Source organism: Euprymna scolopes, chromosome 30, assembly GCF_053919585.1.
Source record: "Euprymna scolopes isolate OS-2025 chromosome 30, ASM5391958v1, whole genome shotgun sequence".
NCBI classification, from domain to species: domain Eukaryota; kingdom Metazoa; phylum Mollusca; class Cephalopoda; order Sepiida; family Sepiolidae; genus Euprymna; species Euprymna scolopes.
Genome location: NC_136511.1, coordinates 36,911,533 through 36,930,401, shown reverse-complemented (window position 1 = coordinate 36,930,401; position 18,869 = coordinate 36,911,533). Strand labels below are relative to the sequence as shown.

General features: G+C 31.3%; 1 protein-coding gene across 3 annotated transcripts in view; it reads right to left on the bottom strand.

Moving 5' to 3' along the window:
- Positions 1-310: 310 nt before the first annotated feature.
- Positions 311-18,869, bottom strand: part of LOC145254747 (alanine--glyoxylate aminotransferase 2, mitochondrial-like) — an 80,844-nt gene continuing 62,285 nt past the window's right edge. For 2 of the 3 annotated variants that reach the window (XM_080113486.1, XM_080113487.1), the window contains exons 10-15: positions 16,329-16,421; positions 12,247-12,319; positions 10,867-11,015; positions 7,329-7,478; positions 4,936-5,034; positions 311-1,514 (exon numbers count right to left, since the gene is read on the bottom strand). In XM_080113486.1, coding sequence (XP_079969612.1) covers positions 1,407-1,514; positions 4,936-5,034; positions 7,329-7,478; positions 10,867-11,015; positions 12,247-12,319; positions 16,329-16,421 — 672 coding nt within the window. In that variant the 3' untranslated portion in view covers positions 311-1,406. The remainder of the gene's footprint in view (positions 1,515-4,935; positions 5,035-7,328; positions 7,479-10,866; positions 11,016-12,246; positions 12,320-16,328; positions 16,422-18,869) is intronic. The other variant, XM_080113488.1, reaches the window with a different exon arrangement.

Below are 18,869 nucleotides of genomic sequence, written 5' to 3'. Positions count from 1 at the left end.
CTTATGACAAAAAAAAAAAAAAAAAACATGTGAAGAAGGCTTATTCTGTTTATGACAAAAAAAAAAAAAAAAAAAAACATGTGAAGAAGGCTTATTCTGTTTATGACAAAAAAAAAACAAAAAAAAAAACATGTGAAGAAGGCTTATTCTGTTTATGACAAAAAACAAAAAAAAAAAAAAACATGTGAAGAAGGCTTATTCTGTTTATGACAAAAAACAAAAAAAAACATGTGAAGAAGGCTGGAGAGTGCGATGGTTTAAAAGTTGTAGGCAACAAAGATGAGAAAACAATTTGAAACGGCAACACGAGTTTATTTATGAAAATTACTTTTATTTAAATTTTTACGAATCATTGTCAAAAATTATTTTTATTTTGTACTTGATCAATATTTATATTAAATGCATTGAAAAATAAAAATATTTAAAAAAAAAAAAAAAAAAAATGACACGACCCCCTCCCATGCCAAGTAACAGTTAACTTCTCATCTACCTCACGGAACCATAGTCAGTCTTCCAGCATATCAACCGTTTTATGGTTAATGCTTTAAAGAAAACAAAACAAAAAACTAATCAATAAATGGCGCTGAATTAAATAAATAACCAAATGATTTGAACTCAGCAGAGCTGATTCCATAGAAACTGAGTTATTTTCTATAATGAAAAATTATTTCCAGTCAATTTGCTTGTAAAGTTGCAATTCTTAGTTTCCTCACTTTTTCCAGATAACACCAAAACACAGATCTGCTAAGTTATAAAAAATTGTACAACAATGTTAATTTTTCATTCATTTTACAATTGTAAAACTATCACTTCTATGCAATAAACATCTGTAGGTTAACTAATTTGCTTTGCAAAACGAACTCTCATTAATTAACTATTAACTTTCTGATTTTATTATTTGATGATCGCTTTCATTTCATTATTACCCAGATATTGATTTACAAATATTTTTAATATCTATATCGTCTGGTAAAAAACGTCTTTGCAATCAAGTTACTTCTGGGTTTGTAATTCTTCAATAACTCAATTTTCCAGGGCAGCGCCGGAACACAGATCTTGCTAGTTTATAATGAAAAAAAAAAAAAAGTGACGATTTTGTATTTTCATTCATCTAAAACTGTTTTAGTAATGTTTTATTACAACTTTCCCTAACATCCTTGTCATTGTCGTCGGCTGATGATCGACACGTGAAGGAAAATAAAAGTTCATGTTGAAAAAAAAAAAAAATCTTATCCAATGATTTATTCGATAATAAAACGAATTCTTGTACAGAAGTGACCAATCATCCTTTCTGTTATTTCAGTTTCCCTGCATCACCATGGTAACTGTTGTCATAGTGACTGGTAAATAATCTATTTTATTTCATAATAAAAAAAAAAAAATAGACTTTAACATATTGGTAGTTTTCAAGATTTTATGCCTTTTTCATAACCAGCAAGAGATCGTCGGAAAACATCAACGGCAAAATCAACATCATCTTTTGTTATGCACATCGGAGGTTTGATCCGAAAAACCTGAAAAAAAAAAAAAAAAAAAAAAATGAATAAAATTATTAGTTTTAGATAACATATTTAGTTTTTAATTCTATGACCAATTCTTTATAACATTTTGAATCATGCAAATTATAAAAAAAAGCGTTTATTCAACCATTGATTACTGTACACGCAATAACCCTTATCTTCCAGGCCTTGATAAATGGTGACCTCCATGTAAAAAAAAAAAAAAAAAACACGATTCGGAAAACCAATTAATATTTAAATGAAAAAATGCAAAAGTTGAGGTTGTTTCTTGCACTAACAGTGAAGTCAAAACAGTTTATTTTGTAACATTGTGCATATGAACGGGTGGGGAAAATATCAGCAGCAGCAAAGGATAGCTGGCTTGTGAAGAGAATAGCAGCAGTAGTAGTAGTCAAAAAACCGCAGGTGCAAATTAGGAAATGTGTGTGAGAAGAGAAAGGAAATAAAGGAGAAAAATGTAGCACGTGCTCGAGGGAGAAACAAAATGCGCATCAAAGAAAATAGACGTGTGAAGTTGCAAGTGAAAAATGGTTGGTTAATGCACGTGTGAGGTCGGAGAAACACATTGGATGTCGAAAAAAATGAACGTATAAAGCGAAGGCAAGAAATGGTTGGCTATGGCCGGTCAGAGAAGAAAAATGTACACTGGGCGAGATAAACAATGGCGAGAGACTTTTAAGTGGTGTCGAAACAATTCTAACGCTAATAAAAAAAATGTCGAGAAAGAAAAAATGTTGATCCGTATTTTGATTTGTTTCTTTTGTTTGTTTAGAACTGCAACGTTACAATTCCAAGTTTACATATTAGCATCCTGTTTTATGTATTGCTTATGTATACATAATCTTAGAACTAAAGTTAACTAATTTGCATATTGTTGTGCAAAAAATGTTAATTTCTAATTATAATTAATTAAATTTGTTATTGGTTTTAATTCAATTATATAATAATTATTCATGAAAACAGTTTTTAAAGACAACAAGTAAAAATTGAGTTTTGCTAATTTGACCTAAAATTTTCAACATTTTCAGAAAATAATTACCTCCCTTATAATGATTCAAATGCTCCCGTTTCTAATTTTTAGCAAATCTCAATTTTCCTTAATTGTCTTTGAAAACTATTTTCATTAATAATTAATTTTCTATCTTATGGGTTTTTTTTTTTTTTTTGTTATTTTTAAATATGTTCATTACCGTGACATGACAATAAAGCAGATATCATTGGTTTTAGTCGAAGTTAAATATTTCAATTTTCAAATTTATCTATTATAATAAAAAAATGCAGGATTTTTTTTCAACATCTTTTGAACTTCATGTACGTTTTTTGGTTTGAATAAAACCTAAATTAATGAGTAATAAATTTCAAAATGAGATCGAACAAATTTCCTCAAATGTATAGTCAGCTAATATACTCCCTAATTTCCTGCAGAGCGCTACCGGAAGCGGTGTCAAGGCAAATCAATTCCTTCACTTTTATTGTTCTTCAGTATTTCTATTGTGAAGCAATTTATTGAAATAAAATTTAAAAAATGGACATTATAGAAAAGTATACAATAAAAATTAACAAAATTATAAAAAGATAAAAAATAACACAGTCTTTATTTGAACTGTTAATAACAGAATTAAAAAAATAAAAGTTTTTATTTTATTTGAAATTTTATAAAAAAAAATATGTTTATAAAATTATAAAAATAAAAGGTTTCTTTTTTTTTAATTAAAAATTTTTTTTTTAATTTATATAAATAAATATGTTTTTACGAAAGTATAAAAATAAAAGTTTCTTTTTTAATTTAAAAAATAAAATGATTGTATTTGAATTTATATAATAAATATATGTTTATGAAAGTATAAAAATGAAATTATTGATATCAAAATAACAAATGAAATTATTGAAATCAAAATAACAAAATTTTAAACATAAAAAAAAACGGATTCAATACATAATAAAAGTGAAGGAACTGATTTGCCTTGTCACCGCTTCCGGTTGCACTCTGCAGAAAATTAGAAAGTACATTAGCTGACTATAACCTGAATCGGTTATTTTATTGTTGTGCTTGAATACATTTAAATTCTAATAATACTCCTGCTGAATATTAATTTAAAGATCTTACAAAAATTAACATGCATTTATCAACTATTTTAATATTTCGTCTACATTAAAAAATTTTTTTTTTTTTAATTCACATTATTTATGCATTGGGTTGTCAAAAAAAAAAAAAAAAAAAAAAGCGTTAGTGCAGCCATGCAATCAAAATAGATTACTAATACCTGATGCAAGGGACATAACTGTGGAAATAGTTCGATGTTTGTTTGAAATAATAACGAAAATCGAAAAATTAAATTTCACCTAAAAGCGATCTTTTTTTTTTTTTTTTTTTTTTACAAGAAGGTCATCACTTATCAAGGCCCGGAAGCCACTCAGGGATAAGGGTTATTGTATGTACAGTACGTTGGTGTTGAGATTTCATAAAGTGTCTACTTAAGGGGGCGATTCATCAGGAATTTGTTTACGTTGGATTTAAAGACATCCAAGTTGTAGTCAGGTGGGAAACAGGCAGACGGAACAGAGTTCCACTGGCGTGCTGTTCTATCTATTTAATTGTTATGTTAAAATCTATTTAATTGTTATGTTAAAATTAGTAACATATCCAAAAATTATGAAAAATGATAAAAATAGAAAATAAAGTATTGATGGAAATTGATTTCGAAAAAATTGCAAGTTTTACTGAAATAATAAATAGATTCCAAACTATGAGTCACTTCCATTGTTTAAGTTACATTTCAAAATAATAATGATGGATCAATGAATTGTGAAATCATGAAAGTTAATGCTTTATGTAATGTAGTGATATGTTACTAATTTCGACATGACAATTAAGTAAATAAAATTGGTTTTTGTAGAAATTAAATTTTTAGATTTTTAATATCAAGAAAAATATTAGACTTATTCCATTACTAATATATATATATATATATATATATATATATTATTATTATTATTCCAAGTTAAAAATATTCAGAGAATGAATTATAACAAGGTTTATTCAAGAGTGCTCGATACAAAGTAGAGCAAGATATACTTTTTTTATTCTTTTTTGCATAATCATTTAAGTATTGCTACACAATCATGAGTATGTTTCAGTCAATTAGTTATACATAACTAGGGACTTCATCAGTCGATGTTGTTTTTCCAAAAGTTCAGTCCTTAATAGATTTAAGAGAAAGTTCACAGAAGTTCTGGCTAGCTAGACTCAAGATGCTATCTGGCAGATCAATTAACAGTGATGTCTAGCAATGATGGTTAGAAGGAACGAGTCAGGAGTATCTGAAAATTCTCAACCCAATTGATTGACAATAATATTTACCTTTACCTTTGTGGAAAGGCAAATATTTATTCCCTTGTGCAACTTTTTACTTACATTGCCATAGAGTCCACCTTTTCCTAATAAAGCACCCAAATCCTTGCTTCGTTCCCAAATTTCAGCAAAGTGTTCTGCTGGTAAGGGAGTCCGGCTTTCCTGTGAGGAAAAGAAAGTGAAATAACTTGAATGGTTAGAGTTTTGACAATAAATCACGGTAATATGTTCAGAAGAGACTTGAAATAAAAACAAAACTAACATTTATGTTGTTATACAATAATTTAATATGTGGAAACCACATGATGAGTGATTTGTTCAGTTAATTACAAATTACATCTAATTAAAACATCGGAAACATTTTATTCAAATAGAACTACGTCCCAAAATGTAGGTATATTTTATTGAGGTATATAAGAGCGTTAATCCAGAACTAGCTTTGGAATTATTACTCATAATCGAAATCAGGAATCGTAAAAATCAGAACTTTTTGGGGTATTGGAATCGGAAAACTTTGTGTCTATTTTTCTGATGCCAAAAGCGATTCCTTTAATCATCTTTTTTGATTGCTGGTAGTAAAAATAGAATAAATATTTATTGATTTTTAAACTACCAGGAAAACTAAAATTTATAGACCTCCCCCCCCCCACCAAGTGTGTTTTATTCTTGCAAAAATATCTGCACATTAAACATGTTTGTTTTTTTTTTGGGGGGGGGGGTCAGGAATAAATAACCAACTCCATAATTAAATATTTAGAGATTTATAATGAATTGGAATCAATGATTGTTTCAAAATCGGGAATTTAGTAGGGAATTGGTAACTGTATCAAAATCAGGAAAAATATTGGAATTAACCCGTCACTATCCAGAACCTGATCCAATTTTCAGCAATTTTGTGTCAGCATCTTCTGGTAAGAAATTAGAGTAAGCAACTGGAAGATGCCAACATGATTAGCCAATCAGCAGATGGCAAGCTTTTTTGATTAAATTGTGAAATTCATTTAGACATGAAATAGCATTATTGTGCTGACAAATAAAATCTTGAGTCAGCGCTTTCTGTCAAAACAGAAAATGCAAAAAAGTGTGACTATATTGGCTCATCCTTACATTGTCAAATGGAAATATGCACTCTCATGACTGACTGATGCTCTCATTTCCTCATTTATTTGAGAAGTTAGTTAAATAGTTACCTAAGTGTGGCTTTTAGTCAAATTAATACAGATGCCAGATGATACGAGAAAGATATTAGGAATATCTAATGTTAGTCTTCAAAACTTGCTTAGATCTGATGAGCTCAGAGGAAGATTAAATCTGAACGGTATAGGAAGATGTGTACAGAACAGGAGACTTTGTTGGTTTGGTCACATTGTAAGAATGGATGAGGGTGCTTGGGTTAATAGATATAAAACAGTTGCGGTAGCAGAATCAGTTAGAAAGGGAAGAAAAGGGATAGGATAGAAGTGATAAGAATGAATTTGAAAAAAAAAAGAAGGGTAAATAAAGACCTGGCCAGAAATAGGTTTGGAAGTAAATTTTAAAAAGTCATCCAACACATGCCAGCACGTAAAACGTTAAATATGATGTTTTGTATTATTTGTACTACTGTTCTCATCTTGAATTTTCACGTTTTGGTTAATGTAACCTTCGACCTTCTTCAGGTGTGTCCTGTCAAACTCAGGAATCTGCGTAGCATTTCAAACAGAAACGTTTATTTAATCAATGGGGGTAGCATGCTTTCGTTCCGTCAGCAAATACTGGGTAAAACTTCTAAGTAATTCATAATTGTGTTTTAAGTGTCGCTTGCATTGAGGATTGAACTTTCAACCTTAAGAAGAGTGTAATTTACAACTGAATTTTACCAAGTACTTTCTTCACTATGTCAAAAGGTCAGAGGTTAGATCAATCGAATTGTGTAAATGCCATTCAAGATGAGAACAGTAATCCGAAGAATCCAAATAATTCGAATAATCAATCCTCATCTTAAAAATTCAAAAACATAAATATGATCATCATCCACTATCCCAAGGGTTCTTCATGCAAAATTTGTTGTAATTCTACTCAATAGTTTTTTAGCCTCTATGTTTACCATATATGACACACCCAACATCTCTGAAAAGGTTTTGGTATTTGTTTAGATTAATAAAACAATGAATTTGAATTTTTTAGATGAGGATTGACAATTTGTATTGTTTGGATTGTTCGGACTATTGTTCTCATCTTGGTCGTTATTCTCACAACGTTTCGGCCGATGTAACCTCCAACCTTCTTCAGGTGTATCTTCACGACAGATGTTATTGGTGAATTCTTTTTCACTAATATCATCCATTATGAAGATACACCTGAAGAAGGTTGGAGGTTACATTGGCCGAAACGTTGTGAGAATAACAACGAAGATGAGAACTGTAGTCTGAACAACGCAAATAAAACAAGGAATGTCGATAACATTAAGAACCAACCTTGTCTGTGACCATCTCGACACCAATCATGAGTCCTTTGCCTCGGACGTCCCCAACGACTTCAAATTCCTTTTGGACTTTGGCAAGTTCTTCTAGCATGTAAGTTCCAGTGACAAGAGAATTCTCCTGAGTTTTTTCTTCCTCAATAACCTAAAAGAGACCAAACAATTAACTTAATCAAACAATTAACTTGAATCAAACAATTAACTTGAATCAAACAATTAACTTGAAACAGACAATTAACTTGAAACAGACAATTAACTTGAATCAAATAATTAACTTGAATCAAATAATTAACTTGAAACAAACAATTAATTTGAATCAAATAATTAACTTGAAACAAACAATTAATTTGAATCAAATAATTAACTTGAAACAAACAATTAATTTGAATCAAATAATTAACTTGAAACAACTGACGAAGGAGGAATGTAGTATCCAATTAGAACAGGTAAAAAAAAATAAAAAATATAAGAAAGAAATGAAGAAAAAAATTTTTGTAGATGATGATGGTCAAGTGGTTAACAACATGGACTGCAGACCTGGGTGTTCCAAGCTCGAATCCAGTTCATTCCACACAAAATCACTTTCACTTAGGATGTTGGCAACCTTCATGTGATCCTTCCCGTTAAGTACCCAATATCTTTTTAGAAAGAACTAGCGTCGTTGCCCGATGTTGCCGGAGTGTTTGAAGATGTATGTTGAGCAAAAACAAAAAAAAAGTGGTAATAGGCAGGCAGACTCAAACCTGTACCATGGAGAAAAAGAATGTGAAAAAAAGTAAACTCTTTGCTGTTGCGTCCATCGCCAAACTGGAAGTGGCGAAGGTTTAAATTAAGGCTAGTCAATCAAAAAGAGGGGATGACTTTCGAAAATATCAGCGAAAAAAGCAGCCCCTCCCTGTAAAAAAGAGCCCAGTTGAAATTACCTAGTAAGTTCTACTGTAATTACAATCTCATATTGTAATTTTTATTAGAGTACTAGCAGAGGACTCGATGTTGCCCGAGATTAAATGAGGATGAACGAATGTTTCACCCTTCTATATTTTATTGTCATAGAAATCAGTGAAATTGCTTATTTTTAAATCAAATCAATTAATTGCCCACTCAAGTTGGGGACCCACCCTGGTGCATCCGGAGGAAGCTTCACTTGCCTTCCCACAGTGACTTAGTCCACAATACATTGTAGTTTACATTGCACTGTAGAGAACCTACTGTTGATTTTATAAAATTATTTTATATAATGGCTTGAATTAAAGTATAAAATGCAAAAGTCAAGTAGCATGCTTCAATTGTGCTCTAAATAAAAAGATTAATTTCGAATGCATCCCTATCTATAAAGAATCTACTATTGATTTTATATGCTTGGCCTTTCTGCTTGTACAGTAATAAAACTTAAATGCACTTGTGATGTTAGGCTGTATAAGGTGTTAACTTTAGTCAAAATCACTTGTTCCTTCTTTGATCAGATTTTTTCGATTATCAATACTTATCAAAGACATTCCAATACAAAATCTATCTAAGAACACTGCCAAGGACATAAAGTATATTTGGGTGATTTTTTTTAGAAATCAGCCCATTCATTTAGGAGTCCATAGGGAACAAACTCACACAAATTTCCTTTTATATAAAAGTAGATAAGTAGATAGATAGATAGATAGATAGATAGATAGATAGATAGAGAGTAAACACAATACCACAGCAGACAGAAAAAAGTGATTAAATTGAACAATTTACTCATCAACATAACCATTTCATCTAGAAAATGGCATCGTTAATTTTACTGTACATAATTATCGCTTCCTATATTTATCGTTTAGTCCTCACAATCCACGAGTGATGATTTGACAACAGGGGAAAATTGGATGTTTTCTGGGTCGGAATCTATCCATCAAACATCATTGATTGGATTTTGATCTTAAAAGTAAATACCATTGACAAACCCGACAAGCAGCTAAATCCCACCCCTTCACATTAGAGATCCCTAGATGTAAGAGAGCTTTCTACTCCAGTAGCTTCTTCCCCAGAACCGCTAGACTTTGGAATTACCTTCCGGGTCCCTGCTTCCCCAACTGTACTGACATGCAGAAGTTCAAGTGTAACATGAACCGACATCTTGCTGCCCAACTCCCTACATAGTACCCCTGATGCTTATGTCCCTGATAGTAGCCCCCTACATCAAAGTGGCAATGTGCTTTGTTTGGGGGTGAAAATGTAATAAAAAATAAAATAAATTTTTAAAAGTATTTTTGTTTCTTTAGTTTATTTAGATCAAATAGTTTCATATTTTGTTTGGAGAGATTTCCATAAAAAGACACATCTGCCTGCATTTAATGGTTTACTTATGTTTACGTGCAATGAAGCAAATTATTGAAATTATCCATTAGTTAAAACAACTACAATCCTTATTATATAATCAATAATAATTGTTTATATGACTTGTATTGATCGGACTATTGTTCTCGTCTATGTTTATATGACTTGTATTGATCGGACTATTGTTCTCGTCTTGAGTGTTAATCGTGCAACGTTTCGGTCAGATTAGCCTTTGACTGTCCTCAAGAATGTTGATTGTTATTTGGAAAAGAAAAGAGAAAAGTTACTGGCTCTGTAAATATTTTGTATTCTTTGAGTTAGTCTCTATTTTATGGTTTCGTATGTGTGAAAAAATTGGTTGACAAAGAGGAGGCAACTCTACAAAAAGATTAACAAAGGATTATCTTTATTTCCAAACAACAACCAACATGCCTGAAGACGGTCAAAGGATAATCCAATCAAAACGTTGCACAAATAAAACTCAAGATGAGAACAATAGTCCAATCAATACAAGTAATATAAACAATCAGTCCTCATCTAAAAAATTCAGAACTTTAAGAATTTTTTATTTCAAAATTTCTATAAAACTTTGAATAACTAAAAAAAATATGGAGAAAAAAAAATGAAATTGTGAAAAAAAACTTCAGTAACTCTAGTTAATTGAAATTATAAATTATAAAGAGTACATATTGAAGAAGGGACCAATATGCCATATCATTGCTTTAAGTGCTTCATTACTTGTTATTTTTGGCTAATTCTGCCAAAATTATTTTTTCTGATTTCATAGAAGTTATAACAGAAAAAAATATATCATCCAAACTTCTAAAAAAAATGTGTCCTTTGAATTTTTGAGGCACTTTATGAAATTATTAAATAATTTGATTCTTTGTATTAAAATTTGTTCATTTCTTTTCTTTTGTTGGCCAATGAAGTATCTGCAGTATGCTGTACAGAAGTGAAACCTGGCTATTTTTGGTTGAGGATATGCGTTACATGAAAGAGAATTATACAAAAATAATGTGATGGATGTCTTAATTTTATCTTAGAATTTTTTTTTTTTAATAAAAATCAAGTTATGGAAAATTGTTTCTTGAACAAAATATAGAAAATAAAATGTTCAATCTATTTTTCCAATAAACTTTTTCTCTCTAATATATTAACAATGACTTTATATCAAATTGTCTGAAGTTATAAGTCAAAAATCAAATTATGAAATAGCTTACCTTAAGGACTGCAGATCCAACTGCACATGAAATAGGATTTCCCCCATAAGTATTAAAGTGAAGTGCTTCAGACATTTTATTAGCAATTTCTGGAGTGGTTACAACAGCTCCCAATGGGAAACCATTTCCGATACCTTTTGCCAGTGATACTACAAACATTACAAAAAAATATAATTAACTTTAATTACAAAAAATATAACTAAATTTAATTAGAAAAAATATAATTAAATTTAATTAAAACAATATGATTAAATTTAATTAGAAAAAAATATAATTAAATTTAATTAGAAAAAAATAATTAAATTTAATTAGAAAAAATAATTAAATTTAATTAGAAAAAATAATATAAAATAATTAAATTTAATTAGAAAAAATAATAAAATAATAATTTAATTTAATTAGAAAAAAATAATTAAATTTGATTAGAAAAAAACAGAAAATTATCATCTAATATTTGAAAAAGTTAAATAAAAAAAAAGATTCATTTCATAAAAAGTTCATCAATTTAACATTTCCCGAGTGAATGATATATGTGGTGTCTTTTTAACAAATGAATTAAGTGTTATTTTGTTCTTTCCTACTACAAGAACTTAGACACTATGTTTGCAAAGTGGAATTGAGAAGTCAGTGTCCCAAAGGAGGGGTACTCTGACTCGCAAAAAGTGCCTGGGCAGCCCGATGACATTCCCTGGTATGGGTGTCTCAGGTGATTAGCGATAAACTAATACCTTCTCAAATCGACAAGGCAAAACCTGGGAGTGTGAACCTCCTAGAACTAAACTCCCACCACAAAATCAACAGTAACCGGATCATTACAGGAATGGTCTAATTTCTGTTGATTTTTGGAGCCGAAGATAAAAATCCCGATCCGAAGCAACATGTTGCATTGTATTTATGTAAACATAGTAATCCAAAATCTGGCCAATCATCATCACCATTAGTTTAATGCTGGCATGTGTTGACCAACTTTTAGAAATTGGCTTCCAAACTAACTTATCTCTGGCCAGGTCTTTATTCTTAATCATCATTTGATTTTTGGTCTTGGTGCTTCTTCGTTATTAGAGCGAAAATTGAAATATTGAATTTCAAGTAAAACCAATTGTATCTACTTAATTGTCATGTCACAGTAAGGAAGATATCCAAAAATTATGAAAAACGATAAGGTAGAAAATTAATTATTAATGAAAATAATTTTCGAAGACAATCAGCAAAAACTGAGTTTTGCTAAATTGGCTTAAGATTTCAGAAAATTATTACCTCCTTTATTGAATTCTCTGGTTTATTTCTTTAGCAAATATGGGGATGATATACCTCTACTTGGTTCACGTAAACAAGTTCCGGTAGATTTAATGGAAAAAAATATATATATATAAAACTAACCAATGTCAGGAACGACATCGTGACCTTCAAAACCCCAAAAGTGTGTGCCTGTTCTCCCAAAACCAGTTTGGACCTAGAAAAAAAAAAAAAAAAAAAACATCATAATCTTCCAAAAAATAAAAATAAATATTCACCCCCCCCCTCCACAAATAATCAAGAAAACAAACAAAATCAAAGCAATTCATGTTCCTATTTACTTATTTACTTGCCTCCCCACGAGGGAAGAATTAGACACAAGGTCGGTTTTTAATATGGGGGAAATCCAGCTCCCCAAAATGGGGCACTTTGGATAGGAACAAAAAATAAAAATTGTCTTAGAAATGAAGGATTTCTCCTTCTCCACTGACTGAGGACAGAAAAAGTATATCAGAACTGATACTACACTTTGTTCTTAGCCAAAAGTCCAAGGATTTCATGTTGTTACATCGATTTTATTTTGTCGCCTGTCCGACAAATTCGATATTCCAGATCTAAGGGACATAATTCAATATACACTTTTGGTTTTTATAATAAAAAAGTTATTCCCCTTGAATAACAAGCTCATGAGTTTTGTTTATAAAATGATTTTACTTTCTGTGATTATTTCTCACGTGAACAAACAGCTCTCCCTAACCCCATCTGTTTGTTTATCTGACAGACTCCCCTCTATCCCGAACCCATAGTTTCTTCTATTTTATAATAATTTCCTACATAAATTTACAGAAATTCTGTCCATTTATTTTTGTCCTAATTTTACAAAACGCATTACTTTCAGAACAATGTTGTTTTTTTTTATGAAAATCGCCCCAGACAAGGCATAAAGCCATTTAATGTGAAAAACTAAAAAAAGAAAAAAGGGACTACTTCAATGTCAAAAACTAGCCAACGATACGTGTTAAATGTAATAGATTCCGACCCAGAAAGCAGCAATTCTTCCCTCTTTGTCAGAAACATCACTCATGGAATGTGAGGACTAAAGGAAAAAATAAGGGAAGTAGTAGTTATGAGGCTACCGAAAGAAAATCTAAGATCCACTTTCCACTCTCCATAAATTATAACGTGGGGTCGAGTTAGTAAGAAACCCTTGATGCTCGAACCAGAAATAAATGTCTGATCTTATTTTCTTCTTATAAAAATTTGGACATCCCTTCCTCATTTTTTTTTTTTCAAGTTAAAAATGGAGGCATTTCTCTAATCGATGCGTTTTGAAAATATGATAATGTTTTTGTTGATTTCATTTTTTTGTTTTTGTTTTTAGTTATCCGCAACATTTAAAAAAAATGAAAAACACGTCTTATCCATCGTATTGACTTATTGACGTAACGACCAAATAAAAAAAAAATCTTCTACTTTTAAAGTTTTCTTGAAAATAATTTTTTTTTTTTTCATCTTAAATATTATTCTTTCAAATGAATCATTGAACAGAGATATCTCCATTCTGGTTTCTAATCCGTGTTATTGCAGATTTTAATGTTGTCATTGACCTTAGAAAAGTTCGATCAAGGTCAAAATTTTAATGAATTTTTTTCTAAATTTAATGTATGGATTTGATGTTCTTTGATAACAGTAAAAATTTCAACCTGATAAGATAAATGTTTTTAGTTATTAGAGCTTCATGGTAATGGAAGGTGACGGTGGTCAAATGGTTAACGGCACAGGCTGATGACTTGGGTGCTCCAAGTTTGAATCCAGTTCATTCCACGAAAATCACTTTCACTTAGAATGTTGACAACCTTCATGTAGTCCTTCTCATAAGTACTAGATGTCTTTCTAGAAATAATTCTGACTAGAGAAATTTCGGGGAAACCGATGCCAACAATTAAATCTTCGGATGCATACGATATGATGATGACGATGACTTTGGAAACATTTCATACAATACAGAGAAGAAAGGCTCAGATAAAATTTCAGCCCATCCTCACATTGTCGGGCAGAGGTAGTTTATCTAAAAATTATGTAGTCCGCTTGATAATATCGGAAGAGTTTTCAGTTATGACAGAAAAAAAAACTCAGTAAGGGGAATAACTCATTAAATGGAAGAATTTAAAACGAGTTATCTCCCTTACACATATCATTTTTTTTAATTTATTCTTCTGAATAAGTTAAAAAGAATAAACAAATAAATTTTTTTAAGTTAAATAAATTCGCTGCATCCTGAGTAATGCTGAATAAGCAATATTTAATAAGTTGATAGAAAGCAGCCAGTCTTTTTAAACCGAGTCAAACAATAAAACTGCATTAGTCAGCAGAAAAAAAAGTCTTATCAAGGTGAAATACAGGATTTTTTTTTTTTACATGATATTGTAAAGTTCTTTTAATATTGATGAAGAAATTGTTTATTTTATGTCTGAATCGTGTAGTAAAATGTATTAGCAACCATGTATGAATAAACAGTCAGTTGGAGTAACAGATTGAATCATTGATATTTAAAAAAAAAAAAAATTATTTTCATAACACCAAGACTTATTTTCATAACACCAAGACTTATTTTCATAACACCAACGCTTGTAACTGTGTGGGGAAAAGGCAGTACAAGAAAACAACTGTTTTCCTAAAAAAAAAAAAAAAAAAAAAAAAACAATCACTTTCAACTAAATTAAAATGAAAAAAATACAGGGTAGAACGATAATATTGTGGCCCTAAATAAAACAACACTACAATTTTATTTTAAAACTTTTATCGAAAAAATCGATTCAGATAACTTGATTTTGTAGTAGAGCTGACATTTATTCAATGTAGCTGCCTTAAGCCTCAATCACCGCCTCGATATGGGTCCGGAACAGGGAGCATACCTCCTTTTCCACAAGTGCCAGTGGAAACTCGGCAAATACTTGGCAGATAGTGGCAATCAGGCTGGCTTTGGTGTTGTGGAAGATCATGTTAGTGATTTTCTCAACATATGACCAAACGAAGTAGTCCAGTAGGTTCAGGTCAGAGGAGGAGGGAGGGCCAGTGAGAGAAGAGTACAAAGTCATAGCAATCCTTCTGAAGCCAAGCCTGGATCTCTTTCAACTTGTGCGTTGGCGCAGAGTCTTACTGCTAAACCCAGGGTCTGCCAATGGTCACCTGATTGCTCCAGGGGATCACCAGACTCTTCAGCACATCCAGGTACACTTTGTTGTTGACTTTCAAGATGACTTTGAAGATGTGAGGTGGCATGATGTGGCCCTCATTTGAAACCACACCAAAGACCATAACTGTGGGTCGTCCAATGCGTTGAGCTGTGCTCTCAAGTGTTGAATTTGTATTTTGAGGGTGTTACAATGATCCTATTGTTATAACTTGGATCGGTAAAGAGGATGAGTTATACAGCAGTGCATCTCCGATCTTGCTCGTTGAACATTGTGTCACTTTCAGATATGATAGAAGGCTCCTATCGCTCTTGGGATTTGTACACAACTGGCCAACTATTAGATGGTCTGCAACAAAAATGAAAACTAGTTTTTATCAAACGGAAATGGAATCATGTCGTATTTTCTAGAACAACAATTTTATTATTCCACCCTGTATATATGAAGGGTTGGAGAAGCAGGAAGTCATTCTTTAATAAAAACAAAATTCCTCAAATTACCCTACCCTTACCCTGTTCTTGAATTGTTTTGAGTCATGAGAAAATTAAAATTTTTTGTAATCAGAGAGAATTATCATAAGAAAAAAAACAGCTTTTTTCTTTATTTAAAAAAAGAAGAAAAGAAACAGATTTTAATTAAAAAAAAAAAAAAAAAAAGCAGAGAACTCCTATATGTGAGAGACACTCTATTTAAGTGGAAATTCGCTTATACTGATATGAAAAAAATACTGGAATGAAAAAAATAATGTAGAATTCCATTAAAAAGGCAGAGAATTCACATTCCAGATTTTCAAAGAGAAATGGAGTAAGATAAACTAGAACAACTAAACAAATGCGTTTGTTAACGGGTAAAAAAAAAAAGGGTAAAACTATACAAACACCGTGACAGCGAATTAACCCTACCCCTAACCCTAACCCTAACCCTAAACCCTAACCCTAAACCCTAACCCTAATCCTAACCCTAACCCTAACGCTGTCACGGTGTTTGTATAATAATACCAAAAAAAGTAAGAAAAAAAAGAAAAGCACTTACTTCATCAGAAATACAAAGACCACCTCGTTCACGGATCATCTTGAAGGCACCTTTTAGATATCCTTTCGGAAACTGGACAGTCCCACCAACACCCTAGAGATAAAAATAAAATAATGTAATTATATTTTTTTTTTTTTCAGTAATTATGATCTTGTTTTTTTATTATCTTCTTTTTATTTCTTTTATAATGGAAATCATTCCAGACAAGGCATGAAGCCACTTGATTTAAGAAAATAAAAGAAAACCCACTTGAAACAAAAATGTAGTAGGCAAAAAAAAAAAAAATGTTCTGTCAGCAACAGTACAACTTCAAAATAGTCAATATCGCCCACCTCCAGAAGAGAGGGAATTCCTGTCCGTGATAACCGTGGTAAAAGAAGACACACTCCAATCGCCAGAAACACCCACACACACAATTTGCAGGACACTGCCGACTCGTCTCTAGCCTCCTGCTTTTATAGTGGCCAGGAATTATCCATTTGCATAATCACATGAGAAAGAAACGTGATTTTCCGAGAGTTGCATGGGGTAAACGCTAATAAAACCCCTGGACGCCATCTTGGAATTCTCTTTTCCCCCCAACCGGTGACACAACAGACGTACCCGAGGTAAGCTCTTTTTCCCCTCATTTTAGTTATTGCTACTTCTGCTACACCACTCTAAGCTCAAAATCTATGGATCTTAGAGTGTTTTTTTTTTATTTTTATTTTATTTTTTTTTTTTTACATAGCCAATGATAAATGCTATATGGATAGATTCCGACCCAGAAAATACCAATTCTTCTGTCTTTATCAGAAGCATCACTGGTAAAATGTGAAGACAAAAAGACAAAATAAGCAAAAGTTATGAGGAGGCTAAAAGTAAACCATCATGACCTCCTCTGACATGTTGTTCCAGAGAGCAGAAAAATGGATAGAGGAGTCTCCATAGATGTCAATGAATGATCTCAGAATATGTTTTGGAAGATTATTGATGAAGATCAGAAGTAATAGATCATTTAGGCACCCTAGTGTTAATACTATGTGCTTTGGATATCTGCCTGCCAACAACGACTTTCAGAGAGAAAGGATTTCATGGTTGAGAGGACATTTCCAAATATTCCCTAAGTACCAAGCTTGTGAAATAAACATCTGTGCGAGATTCTATAAAACGCCTTTTATGTCAATAGCTATTGCAATAGAAATGAATCCCCCATAAATAGATTCACTGATCATACGCAATATTACAGTCAGCATGTCAGCAGTAGATCTTGTAGGAGGAAATCCATCTTGTTTGTTACTTAGTAAATTGTTTTTGCTTAGATTAGGGTTAGAAAGGTGGACAGATAATGCTGCCTTTCTTCTGTTGCGACAAAAACAATGATGATGCATCTATTGCAGGTGACAGTCGGATTCGGATTAGGGTTAGGATTAGGGTTAGAGTGAAAACTTTCTCTCCTGCTTCATAAATTAACATCTTTATATTTTTTTTAATTATAATAATATTAGGTATTATATATACGACACAATCACGTTGACACACCGGTTCCTGTTAGATCACCAAAGTTAAGCAATGTTGAACCTGGTCAGTATTAAAATGGGTGGCCATTTAGGAATTTCAGGGGCTGTATGTGCTTTCTGCTTATTTCGGCATTGTTTTTTAGTTGTCCTGGACTTTACTTGCTATTAAACTAAAGCAGTGCCAATTCAGAAGTGTGGTTAGAGATTGCGCAAACCTTGCCTCACAATTTAATGTGCAGCTACTCTTACAGGGAATATCCATTGTCTTTTGATACTGAATGGAGGCTTCCTTTCTTGGGGATTGTTTAACCTTTTGGCTCATATGCATAATAGCACCAGCACCACCTTAACAAAAATATAAAATTGACATCAAAATGTTATGAACAACTTACTTGATAGCAAACATCTAAGCTGACCTCCAAAAATTACGGAAAATGATCAATTATTTTTGATGAAATAATGAAATAGATCATACATAGTTCTCGAATGTTGCCATTTTGAAAAGTTTCACTTAACTTGACCAAAAAAGTTTTAGCTAATCCTCTGATCATTTCAAACACGTGAAAATAGCAACATTCAAGGAATTACGCATAATATTCTATTTTATCTTATAACATTGAAAATAATTGATTATTTTCCGTAATTTTTAGTGTCAGCCTAAATGTTCTTGCTACAAAGTAAGGGTGATTGTCCAGAATTACCCCTGTATTAAAAACAAAAATAACAAAATATCTCTGTAATGTACATACCTGTGATGGAAAGAAAATATCATATCCCAAAAATCACATAAATTGATCAAGTTGTTTTATTTTTAAATAAGAAAATAATATTTTCAGTGAATTTGAGTTTTTCCAATGTTCTCATGTTAAAAACGACTTTCTAAAATTTTGCAAGTTTGGATTATTTGGAGTTATTTCTCTAGTTTTCAAGGTGGTGTCACAATATTATCACAGTTTGTTAGGCTACAAAATTTGATATTTTTATTTTAAAATAAAACAACTTAATCAATTTACATGATTTTTTAAATATTTTTTCAGTCACA